The sequence below is a fragment of the Gossypium raimondii genome, chromosome 12, assembly GCF_025698545.1.
Source record: "Gossypium raimondii isolate GPD5lz chromosome 12, ASM2569854v1, whole genome shotgun sequence".
Lineage (NCBI taxonomy): Eukaryota > Viridiplantae > Streptophyta > Magnoliopsida > Malvales > Malvaceae > Gossypium > Gossypium raimondii.
In genome coordinates this window covers 46,092,818-46,104,980 of record NC_068576.1, presented here as the reverse complement: position 1 = coordinate 46,104,980, position 12,163 = coordinate 46,092,818, and the positions used below count along the sequence as shown (strand labels likewise).

The 12,163-nt window shown below is 28.9% G+C and overlaps 2 protein-coding genes across 3 annotated transcripts; one reads left to right on the top strand and one right to left on the bottom strand.

Annotated features, from left to right (window-relative positions):
- Positions 1 to 56: 56 nt before the first annotated feature.
- Positions 57 to 1,912, bottom strand: LOC105764489 (uncharacterized). Of its 2 annotated transcripts, none has more exons than XM_012583082.2 (3): positions 1,449 to 1,912; positions 1,204 to 1,281; positions 57 to 486 (listed from the first exon to the last, which is right to left on the bottom strand). In XM_012583082.2, exons 1-3 carry the CDS (start codon positions 1,872 to 1,874, stop codon positions 445 to 447), a joined length of 546 nt encoding a protein of 181 aa, XP_012438536.1. In that variant the 5' UTR covers positions 1,875 to 1,912; the 3' UTR covers positions 57 to 444. The 2 variants fall into 2 exon arrangements, with proteins under 2 accessions (XP_012438536.1, XP_012438537.1); XM_012583083.2 differs by having other exon boundaries at positions 57 to 517; positions 1,449 to 1,911.
- A 4,983-nt stretch (positions 1,913 to 6,895) lies between these two features.
- LOC105764486 (ethylene-responsive transcription factor ERN1) lies at positions 6,896 to 7,942 on the top strand. Its single transcript, XM_012583079.2, has one exon. The coding sequence runs from the start codon at positions 6,896 to 6,898 to the stop codon at positions 7,940 to 7,942; it is 1,047 nt and encodes a 348-aa protein (XP_012438533.1).
- Positions 7,943 to 12,163: the final 4,221 nt, after the last annotated feature.

The following is a 12,163-nucleotide window of genomic DNA, read 5'->3' as shown; positions in this document are numbered from 1 at the left end:
AAATTTGAACCGATCGACATCTCTATCATATCAACTTAAAAGATGTATATAAAATGTTCATTTAATAGTTGAAATTTTTTTACACAATGAATTTAATTAATTTGACTAAACCAAAAATCAAACATATATAGTAGCATTAATAATTAACATCCTATAGCATTGTTAATGGTCCTTTTTACAGTTCCATGAGGTCATTCTCCATATTTATAAGGTACAACTACTTGATGTGATGTGTTAGGGGTAATTAGGTAACATGCATAATGACATGTTACATCTTTTAGGCTTGACATATATCTTTAGAGATATCTTTGCTGAAATCCTGCAGTATACGAGACCGTACCACGATGTGCTGAGCTATTATAGAGAGGTAGGGAGCCAATAAGTTAGCAAACTACTGGAGGCTGGTGAGCTGATTTGGGTCAACATACTGGATCACGAACTGTTTCAAGTCAACTGACCGGATCGCGGGCCGGGTCGTGATATATTCTATAACAAGCATAAACATTTAGATTTAGACCTACATAAAAAAAAATAGAAGTGATCAAATTGAATGCATTTGAAATTAGATCAGGATCAAATTGAATTAATTAAAATTGTACTGGGTATCAAATCGCAGAGGAAACAAACTGAAAAAGATTTTTTTAAAAATGCAATTACACCATCACTGAAAGAATTTCGGATCCTAAGGGTTCAAAACGGGTTGAAACACAACCCCCCCCCCCCCCTTTTAATATAAAAGATAAGTTTTTATTTTTCATTATTTATAAAAACCTTTAAAAATTTTATTTTCTGCATAATAGTTTTTCAATTTGTAAATCACGATGACATACACGTGTATCGCAAAGTTAATATTTGTTAATTTTTTCATTCAAATAATATAAATTAAAAAAATTTAAAAAAAGACTAAAAATAAATAGAATATTACAATGATTTTTTTTTTATAAAATTGAAAGTTGAAATAAGTCATGATGAGTAAAAACTAGCATAATTGTAGAGTTTATAATTTTTTAAAAATAAACCAAAAAGAGGAAATATTAATAGGCGTCTAATTGTACAAAAATGGGAGTAGTATATCGAGATATATATATGTTTTCTGTTGCATATACAAAAGGGTAGTGTAAAATTCATAAACTGACTAAAAATTACAAAGGAAATCATGAGTGAAAATGATTCCATGTTGATAAAAATGGTCAGTCAACTGACTCGAAGCACTGGAACCCTGCGTCGTGTAGATATCAGCTCTTTCATATGAGCAATTTGAATAAGCAGCTTGTTGATCATCTGCACCATTAAAATTGGAAAAAGAAAAAGTAATCTAGAATTAGTTTTATGTTTGTGGATATATGTATGGGTATGAACTCATATCGGATATATATATATATATATCCATGTGAGACACCTTGACTACGAGATCATGAAAGAAAGATAAAAGAACATTAGAAACTGACCTGGTCTTTCTCTTGAATCAAAAGAATCAAGGGATCCTTCTTCTCTTCCTTGACTCTTGCACGCCATTTCCTCATTTTAGCATACACAAATGGCACCAACAAAGCGGCTAAAATACCAGTAGTTGCCCCAAAAGGCAAAATCCGCAAATAATATCCAAGTCTAGCAGCAACTTTTACTACCCCATTACTCAGGATTCGACCAAACTCGTTGGCTTTCTTCAAAGGCCCTGAATTAGGTTCATCCCCATTGTTAGAGGCGACTGATGAATTAACCTCTGCTTCATCACCCGATGACATTTCGAGTCCTCGATGAACAATGTCTGGTTCAGCTGGTGGTGTGGACTGATGATGGATTGAGCTTGAATGTGTTGGGACTTTGACTTGCTCCCAGTCGTTGAAGCCACCCCATGTTTCGCCTTCATCCATTTTATCTCTAGAGATTGGTCCTCTAATTGTATATATTGGCTTAAAATATCTACTTTGGATAATGGCAAATAAAATATCTCCGAAGAAGGGCTTGAGAAAGTGGGAACCGCTTAGGATTGTTGATTAGGTCTACTTCGTTTGGGTCTTCCATTGGGAGATTACTGTGGGCCAACCCCTCAATTTCATTGGCATGATTTTTTTTTTCTCATAATTGTTATAAATGATTTTTCTTAAAAAGTAACATTTAAAAAGGTTTTAAAGTTGGGAACTTCAATATAATATAAGTTGGCACGATATTTTTTTCTTTATTTATATTATTTATGTTGTAATAATATTATTTATTTTTATATTTTATTTATTATTAATAATTGGAGAAAAAAGAGTTTAAAGTTTATTTTTAACAAGTTTTTTCGATTTAAACTTTTAACATAGTATAATTTCAATATTTTGGCCATAACTTAACTATAGACTTCTTTTTCGGCCCATAATATACGGATTCAAAGATAACTAAAAAATCTAGCTAAAGTTATTTCATGGATGAAGCCCAAAAACGTTAGGAAGATATCCAAAAATGGCATGGAAGTTTGACGCGAAAATTATCAAAATATCTTGAAGAATTCTATTTTATATGATTTAGGGCACTTTGTATTTTAAACATTTATGCTATTTTTTTGCCCTATAAATAGACATTATTAGGTTAAAACTTAGAGATGTAGACCTAGTCCTTCTTAGTTTTATTTTGTTTTTGTTTATTTTATGTGTTTCTAAACTCTCTTTTCTAGTTAAAGATTTTATCGAAAGTTGATTTAATAAATTTGTGAGACTTAATTTGCGCTTTAATTCTTCTTTGTTCTTTAGTATTCATGAATCTGCAATTTTAGTTACAATTGCTCAAGTTTATTGATTAGATGACCAATATTCAAGAGCTTAGAATGGTTGTCGAATCAATTAAGATAATTAAATTTGTAGTTCTTTAACTCATTCTAATACTAGTGCAAACTGTATAACTCGTTTATATCGTAATTTACATGTGGTGTGGATGTGCAATTTAGCTTAAATGAACCCCCGTTGAGGTGGATTTGTGGGTTAGGGGATTAAGTTTCTCTAGTTATTAATGTTGTTGATAAGTTAAATCTTAGGGGTTGAGTTGCGAGGTTATTTATTAATAAGGGAAGTAATTACAAACAAGTTGTCTTTAAGTTATTGAACAAGTAAGGTAAAATTGGTTGTCCAGTATTGAGTTAACAACTAGAACTAATTTATTAAAGGCATGAAATTATCCTTGCATCGATGATTGAATTTATTAATTTATTAAAAGCCCTTTATTTTATTATTAAAGTAAAATTTAAAATTTTTTATTTAATAAACTATTCTTATCAAATTCACATAAACATAAAATGCGAATTAGTTTATACTTTTTTAAATAGCTTTACTTTGGGTAAAATATATTTACTTTAATAATAAAATAAAGGGCTTTTATGAGTAAAAATCATAGATTAAGAGCTTATTTAACTACAAAAATAGGTTGAGGGCTTGTTTAAACATAATGTAGTGAGTTGAAGGGGAATAAAAAGAAAATAATAAATAAGGAGGGCTTAGAAGGTAATTAGCCACGTTTAAAGTTTAGTGCCGCCACACTGTCAGGCGGCGCCATTTCACTTTCTTTGCTCAAAATGATAAATTTGCATATTAGGTCCTTGAATACTTTAGATCATTACATTTCAGTCCGGTGTCGCCTGTAGCAGGCCCTCCACCAGTCCAGTGTCGTCTGTGGCAGGCCCTCCACCAGGCTGTCATGTTTTTTATGTATTATTTTGGTAAATAAAAAAATTAATACTATTTTGGTATTTTTTTTATTTTTTTGTATTATTTTTGTAAAATACCCTAATTATTCTTTAGTTTATGTCTAACTGTAACACATAAGTGATAAATAAACTTTTTCCTCATGTTACTACACAAATACCCAAACGAGGCATTGAAGCTATACCTACAATGTAATGAGGAAAAATGATTATAAATTGTACATCTTTACAATCTTAAGTTAATATACAAGTTACATCATATAACAAATTTAATTGACGTGAGAAAATCATACATTGTGGATTAATTCAAATATTTGTTAATAATAAAATTATTAAAAATATATTATTAAATATTTAATTCAAATAATTGATAATAAAAAATTTTAAAATTTAAAATAAATGAATATTTTATTTTATTTAATAAGAGTAATTTTATAAAGTAACATTAAAGTGTTAATGTACCAAACATTCTAATGTAACTTTCCGATATTTTAATTAATACTTTCCATTAGAAAGTAACTTTCTCTTCAATTACACTTAAAAGAATTATTTTCTACTTTCAACTTATTGTCTTCGTTGTGATTGAATCTAAACATAGATCTCATCATTGGTTTTAATCTCACCACTACAATATTTAAATTCATCGCTATAGTAAGTAATATTTTAATTAATAATTTTTAGACTAAAGTAACTTTCTCATCAATTACACCTAAAAGGAATCATTTTCTACTTTAAATTCAATGTCATCGCTATAGATCTGTCCTTGGGTCGAGTCACTTGGCTTGTCCAAAAAATGAAAAGGTTTAGGTAAAAATATAAGCCCGAAAAATAGGCTTAGACAAAAAATAAGGCCCGCTTAGAAAATGTGTCAAGCCTCGAGGAAGGCTTTTTTTGGCTTAAGCTTGGCCTGACCCAGCCCGAATTTGCAAAAAAAAAAACTATTTTTTACTGCTTTTTACTATTTTGCTGCTAATTTCTTGTTGTTTTCTCACTATTTTGCTATCATTTCACTATTATGTTGCTACTATTTTGATGTTATTATTTGGGTATTGTATAACTCTTGTTTTATTGTTAATTTTGTTACCATTTTAGAGGTATTTGCTTATTAAGTTGTACCTATCTTAGTGTTATTTAAGTATATATGTTTTTTTAATTTATTTTCAATTTGATGGGAAACATTTATTTTAATTTTTTTATTATTTTTGATGTATTATATCTTTTAAAAAATTATATAAAAAATTTTAATACGACTGGGTTGGATTGGGCTTGGGTAAAATTTTAAGTCCATTTTTTAGGTTGGGCACTGATCTAGCAAACATGCCAAAAATTTTAGTTGGTCCCGACCCATGAGCACCTCTCATCATAAATTTTATTCACTAGTATAGTATTCAAACTCGTCACTATAAAAAGTAATCTTACTATTACTTCTATTTTTAATCTCACCGAATTAAACTCAATCCGAAATTAAGGGTGAGTTTGAATGGCGGTGGGATGCGATGTGGTGCGCTTATCTTTTTGTCTCACGCTACAGTATCGCTAGAGTATCTAATCTCACCATCACCGTTGTTTTTACACTAACTACATATAAACGCACTGTTAATCCAAACCCACCTTAAATCTTTAAATTTCTGGGACATAGGCTAGCAGGTTCCCCATCCCAATTTTAATTTTTTTTTTTTATAATTTTTATTGAAACAAAGCGACATTATCGTCGCATGTATATTTTATTGTGTGAAATCGTGGGTGGTAATTTCAAAGAAAAATAAAAACAACACAAAAAACGTAAACCCATGGGCATTACTCCATCACCATTCATTCACGAAGCTTCTTCTGTCTCCTCTTTTGGAAAGTTGCCTTCCATAATTGTTTTATTTTTTAAAAATTTATTTAAAGATTGACATTTTACGTTTTTAGTTTTTAAAAAACGAACACTAATGATTGAATTATAACGTAATGCATGTTATTACGAATGCATCAAGCATTGGATTAAATTCTTAATAAAAATTGTTACTTTTCAAGATAAATCCTAATAAAGTTGGTTGTGTGCGTATAAAAGAAAAAAAAATGGGTTGAAAATGTTGGCGTTAAAATCAAATAGATGTCTTAGATTGATGATGTTAGCACGCAATATTCTTTAAGATATCAAGCAAAAGGAATATTGGAATGTGCTTTACTTAGGGAGAAGCTTACCGGAAAGCCGACCCTTTCTGAAATTATATCCATTTTAATCATAACTTCACATTTGATTAATGAAGTGAATACAAAGTTTTAATGAATAATTTTATTTAAGATTAAAAAAACTATTAAAGTTATTATTCAGGTTGTGGTTAACTATAGTATATAGGGTTTGTGCCTGTTAAATATTAACTTTCTTATATAAATATAAATATAAATATAAATATAGTATAACTACAAATATATATTGAAGAACCAAATTAATTCGATCACGAATCAGAATATAATTTGATAAAATCTACCTATGGTAACCACGTATGATGAGATTGCATCACACATAACAATTTTGTAAAGTGAGACTCTACTCAGAGGCTCGTGATTTTAACTTTTGCCAATAATGCTAAGGTTCATTGATAACCCTCTTATATTTGTGTGTGCATCTTCTTATTCATTTCTATAATGATGTTTTAATTTTTTTGTTGTTGGTGAATTACAACTAGCGCAATTTAAATCTAAACCACACCTGGGGCGGTAAACCCCGTTGACCATCAAATCATCACATGAGGTTAATAATATTTTAATTATTAAAAAATAATAAAGATTAATTTTTTTTAAAAAAAATCTAAATAGATTTAAAGTAAAATAAAAATTAAAATCGTATAAGAATAAAACTCAAAAGATTGGATACCAAATTTTAGAGAGGCCTAGTTGCCTACTAAATTTAAACCATGGAGGTACAGAAATATTTGATGGTTAAGATGGAAAGGATAAAAACAAATAATTAAACTTTCTCTGACTAAATCAAAGTTTAAAAAAGGTACACTTTAATGGCTTTTTCTTTTTAAAATAATTTTTCCTTGTAATCTCCTCCTTGCATGAAAGTGAAAGGAATGCATAAAATCCACTAAGAAATTAAAGCCGAATTAAGCATACAACAAAGAAATAGTTACAACACCACCCTCTCATATTTCAGCTTCATAATCCGAATCTCCCCCTTATATAAACACATTTCCATTAGTGTTGATGAACTAGGAAATCATAATCATGGGGAAGAGAAAAGTGATGGCCACTGATGTTAATGATGAAGAGAAAGGAAACAACAATGTGGATGAAAAGGCGGCGATGGATGCTAATGTTGCTGCGGTTGCGGCGGCATTGAGTGGAGGCCGTCGTGCGAGAAAACGATTCGTGGGAGTGAGGCAAAGGCCGTCGGGGAGATGGGTGGCGGAGATTAAAGATACGATTCAAAAGATTAGGGTATGGTTGGGAACTTACGATACTGCTGAAGAAGCAGCCAGAGCTTACGATGAAGCTGCTTATTTGCTTCGTGGAGCCAATACTCGAACCAATTTCTGGCCTTTTTCACCATCTTCCATTTCCAAACCAGCCCTGCCTTCTAAAATCGCCAATCTTCTCTTGCTCAGGCTCAAAGCTAGAAATGATGCTGCTTCTGCATCTTCCAATATGCCTCCCAATTTCCCTCTTAACCAACTAGACACCATTTGCTTTGATGATTTCTTCAATGTTCCTGAAGACTGCAGCACCTCCTCTAGTGATTGCATGCTGGAGAGCTTCGGCTCAACTTGTGCTGATCCCAAATCACTTCATTTGGAGGATAATAATAACGTTGATGGGAACCCTGATTACGTGGGTTCGAAACAAGACATCGATATCATGGATTTCCAGTTTTTGGATTCTTTTGGATCGTCGTGTGATTACCGTTCTCCGTTTGAGATTGCGGAAGAAATGGTGGAGCCAATGGAGAAGCAGCAAGAAGACATTAATGGCGACGACCTTGATCCCTGCATGCTTAGAGAGACGATGAAGAGAATGAAATATGAACGGAAGTTCTCGGCATCTCTTTACGCCTTCAATGGGATACCTGAATGCTTGAGGCTTAAACAGCGTGAATCAGAAAATAATCACAACATCCAACAACAATGTCAACCATCTAATCTCAGAAACAGTAACAGTTGTGAAAATGAAATGAGATTGGAATTCAAGGAAGAAGATGATCAAGGAATAGGATCTTCATCAGCTTGTGAAATGTGGAGCTTACCTGATCTTCCTTCTATCACCTTCATCAATTAGTTTCCATTAATTTACTACTTACTGCTTCATTTTTATACTCTTAATAAATAAGATTTTGCATACACAGCAAACAAATACAATAATTTTTGTAAGCTTATCAACATTCAGTCAGGATTATTAGAATTTACAAGTCTTAATTTGAATCATTTCATGTGTTCTGTTTTCTAGTAGAGAAAATAAAGGAAGAAAATTTTCTGATATCATTATTTCAGCTTCGATAGCCAAAGTTTTACACTTTTCAGCTCAAGTAATTGCTACTAATAAAAATATTTCATTGACAGTTACTCGTCCTATATGATAAATTATATTGCTCCCATTTTTAGTAAGATTGAGGAAATGAATGAGCTATGGTGTATTAATTACATGACTCTGTCAATGCAACCATGCATTAAATCCAAAATAAAAAGCCCATTACTGCTTCTCTTAAAGGCCCAAACAAAGGACAAGCCTAAGCTGTCTACCAAACATGTGGCTCTAACTCCCATTAAAAAAAAAAAAAAGTCATCTTCAAGTTTTCTAAAATTAAATCGACGGTGGAATCGATTAAATTACCGATTCGATCGCTTCGGATAGTTCAATTATATAAATCATAAAATGCGAATAAAATATTTTTTGAATTATTTCATTTTTATTTTATCTATTTTTATATATACCACGCATAAAATGTTTGAGTGATTTGATTAAATCAAAAATAATATATTAATAGTAGAATTAAACTAAAAGTAATACCGTCCGCCTCGTTATAACAGTCTTTCGCTATAATAGTCAAGTTTTTCACTTGTAAAAGCAACCATCATGATTATTAAATACATTCTTTATTAAATTAGTTCTCTATAAAATATATTATTTAAAATTTTAAGTAAAATTATAGATATTTCATATAAGGAAGTTTATTAATTATAATTTATTAAATAAAGATTATCTTAGTTAAAATATTATTTTAATAAAATGTTTAAATTTCACATGAAAAAATCTATTAATTATATTTTGTTAAATGAAATAAGCTTCAAGGAGTGGGCTTGAAGATATTAAGTTCTTTGATTAAATATTCTACTATGAATTTGAAACATCATTAACTTATAACTTGATTACTTGAATTTAATAATTCATGATAAATTAATTATTTTAATTTGATAACTCACACTGATTAATTAAACTTATTAGATTTATGAACTTTATAATTAGTCGTGTAAAAGAATGTAAAACCAGGTAGGTATAAAAGCAATCATGCATGCGCCTGTTATACGTCTTTTAATTTTGTTGATTTGTTTTCTACTTTCTTTTTTTTCCTTAACATAGTTCTCACTTCTTTCGTTTGGTGGAAATTCACTAGATAAATTCTATGATAGGTAGACAATAATTATCCCTCCATAACAGCATGTTAGGTGTACAACAATCCCCTCCCTATACTAATTAGCAAAATCTTGACAGACAAATGAGACTGTGACAGAGAAGGTTGACTACATATTAATTTGGTAGACTTGAATTTAAGAAACTAAGAATTTAAGATATTCCCAACACAACCAAAATATGAGTGTATTATAAAACTGATCTAAATTTAAATCTTTAATTGAGTTAATGTCACAAATTAATCAGACACCAATTTAAGTGAGAAAAAGACAATTTAATTGAAATCGTAAAAAAAACTTATTACCGACAAATGTTGGGTGCAATGGTAAAACACGTTGCACTGTCGAGAAGAGAATTCGTATGAAAGATTTGTTGATTTCAATATATACATTAGTGGGATTATAAATTAATTTAATTAAAAAAAAGAAAGAAGTAAAGAACTCGCGTTCTTTAGAATAACTACCCACTTTCTTTAAAACAATATTCCACAAAGGTTTAAAAATTAATATCTTAGTAGGTTACAAAATAATTTGATTTTAAAAATAAGAATAAAACTCACTTTCTTTACAATAACTACCCACTTTCTTTAAAACAATATTCCAAAGAAAACCACCAACAAATTAAAAGTTTTATATAACAAATATATGAATTAAAATTTATACAAAAATTAAATGTGGCTTTGGTATTTATGATAAAGTTAAAATTTTTGTCTAAGAATAATTATCCTATACACGGTTAGTGACGTAAAAAGAATTTCACAAGTGATAATTAAAAAGACACTTGACATCATTTTAAATCCGTTTGTGGTAGCAATCGACGAATAATTACTCTTCATATAAATGGTGTTCTTAGTTCAAAATATTTTTCTTAATTTATAAAATATACAAAATAAAACACTCTCGCAATAATAAAATTTATTTTGTAAAATAATATTTTTTAATAATTTTCAACTGAATTAAAATACTATCTCAATCAACATCTTTATGATACTAGAGATTTATTTATTACATTATAGGGTGGGATTTATTTGATGAGTTTTAAAGAAATCCAATATAATCTAGGCATGACTCTTAAATATTATCATTTTTATTATAGTTTTTTAAGTGATATTTCATCTATTTTATTAAAATATATATCTAATAAGTGTGTTATATTTTTATGGGTTGATATTGTTTTAGGTAAAATGAGTAATTTAAGTAATAAAAAAACTAAGTAAAAAAATACAATTTAAGAGCCACTTTTATAAACGTAAACTACATTCAAAGTCATTGAATTATTTGTAAGTTTACATTTTGTTCATTCAATTTCAAAAATTACAAAATGGTCATTTAGTTATTCAAAAGTTTTCATTTAAGTTATTGGACTATTCAAAATTTTTATTTTAAGTTACTGAATTGTTATTTATTTTTTTTAAAAACAGTCTGGCTAACAAGTTTCAAGTGACAATTCAATGATCAGTAAAGTAGATTAGTACCCATCGACGAGTTAAAAAACATACCTTAGATCCAAGCTAATATGATAGTCAGTGTCAAAAACTGAAGAAAAAAATTGTTTGGATTTTGGTACCCAAATTTGTGACATTCAAAGTTGTTTCAAGAAAAAAACTGAATTGTAGACAAGAAAGAGAATATATAATACCACTTTATAATTTTTTAAAGTTACGTGATCAACACATAAACTTACTAATAGTTTAGTGACCATGGATGTAGTTTATCCGTTTTATAATTAAACCTATAATTTATTGTGAAATTGAATGGACGTGGAAGTATTCAAATATCTACTACTACTGATCTCAATAAATTAAGCCATTCGACACACTGGACTTTAATGCTTTGCCATCTTTTTAGTCAAAACTTTTAATTTCCCCACAAAACAAAATAAAATAAGCAATTTTTTTAAAACCTTGGATCTTGAACTATTGGCAGAACAGCACGTTAAATGTACATATTTCCGAGCTCATAAAAGAAGAAAAAGTAAATGTATAATGATTTTTTGCACCCCTCATCTTACCAAAATAAATCATTTTAGTCTTTTATTTAATTTTGTCTCTTTAACAATTGAATTTATATTTTTTGTCAAATGATCCCAAAATGGATGACAAATTTAATGTTTATTAACTTTACTGATGCCACATGGATTGCCACCATGTAGAGCATTTAATTAATATTTTAAATATTTAAAAATTTATAAATTTTAGAATTTTTATATAATTTTAATGATTTTAATCATTAAAAAGTTTATATATATTAAAATTTTAAATTTTGATGTGTCATCCACGTGGCAACCTACATGTATGCAATGTCAACAAAGTTTAAAAATTATAAATTTTTCTATTCATTTTAGGGTGATTTGACAAAAAATGCAAGTTTAAAGGTTAAAAAGATAATAATAAAAATTAAATAGAGAACTAAAATGATTTCTTCTTTTTTTATAAAATTGGAGGATCAAATAAGTCATTATGCCAAAAATAAAACCCAACATGACATTTAAATCTACCTGTTAATAAATCAAAATGTTAATAACTTCTGTTTTGTTAAATCTAGTAATATTAAGTATAAAAGATTTTAAAATTATCAATTAAAATAATTTTTTAAACTCACATAACCATAAAAATAATTATACATGTCAAATCGGATTGAAATTAGGTATATCTAAAATCACTTAAACTTAAAATACCTTATTATTGCATCGGAAAATAATTGTATGAAAGAGTGACACCACGTCATTTGTATCCCTTTTCCAATAATTTTATATAACATCAACATTTTCAGTTTAGAAAAAATCAAATCTAAATTAAAGTCTTAAAATTTAAAATGAAATTCCTCAAAATTTGGTAAGGGATTTGACATTCAAAACCAAAATCGCAAAGAA

Excerpts from the sequence above, each read along its gene's own strand:
- LOC105764486 (XM_012583079.2), top strand. The coding sequence starts at position 6,896 with ATGGGGAAGAGAAAAGTGATGGCCACTGATGTTAATGATGAAGAGAAA.
- LOC105764489 (XM_012583082.2), bottom strand. The coding sequence starts at position 1,874 with ATGGATGAAGGCGAAACATGGGGTGGCTTCAACGACTGGGAGCAAGTC. Across the intron at positions 1,282-1,448 it reads TGATTCAAGAGAAAGACCAG|ATGATCAACAAGCTGCTTAT; the intron begins GTCAGTTTCTAA and ends TTAATGGTGCAG. Across the intron at positions 487-1,203 it reads GCAGGGTTCCAGTGCTTCGA|AATATATCACGACCCGGCCC; the intron begins GTCAGTTGACTG and ends TGCTTGTTATAG.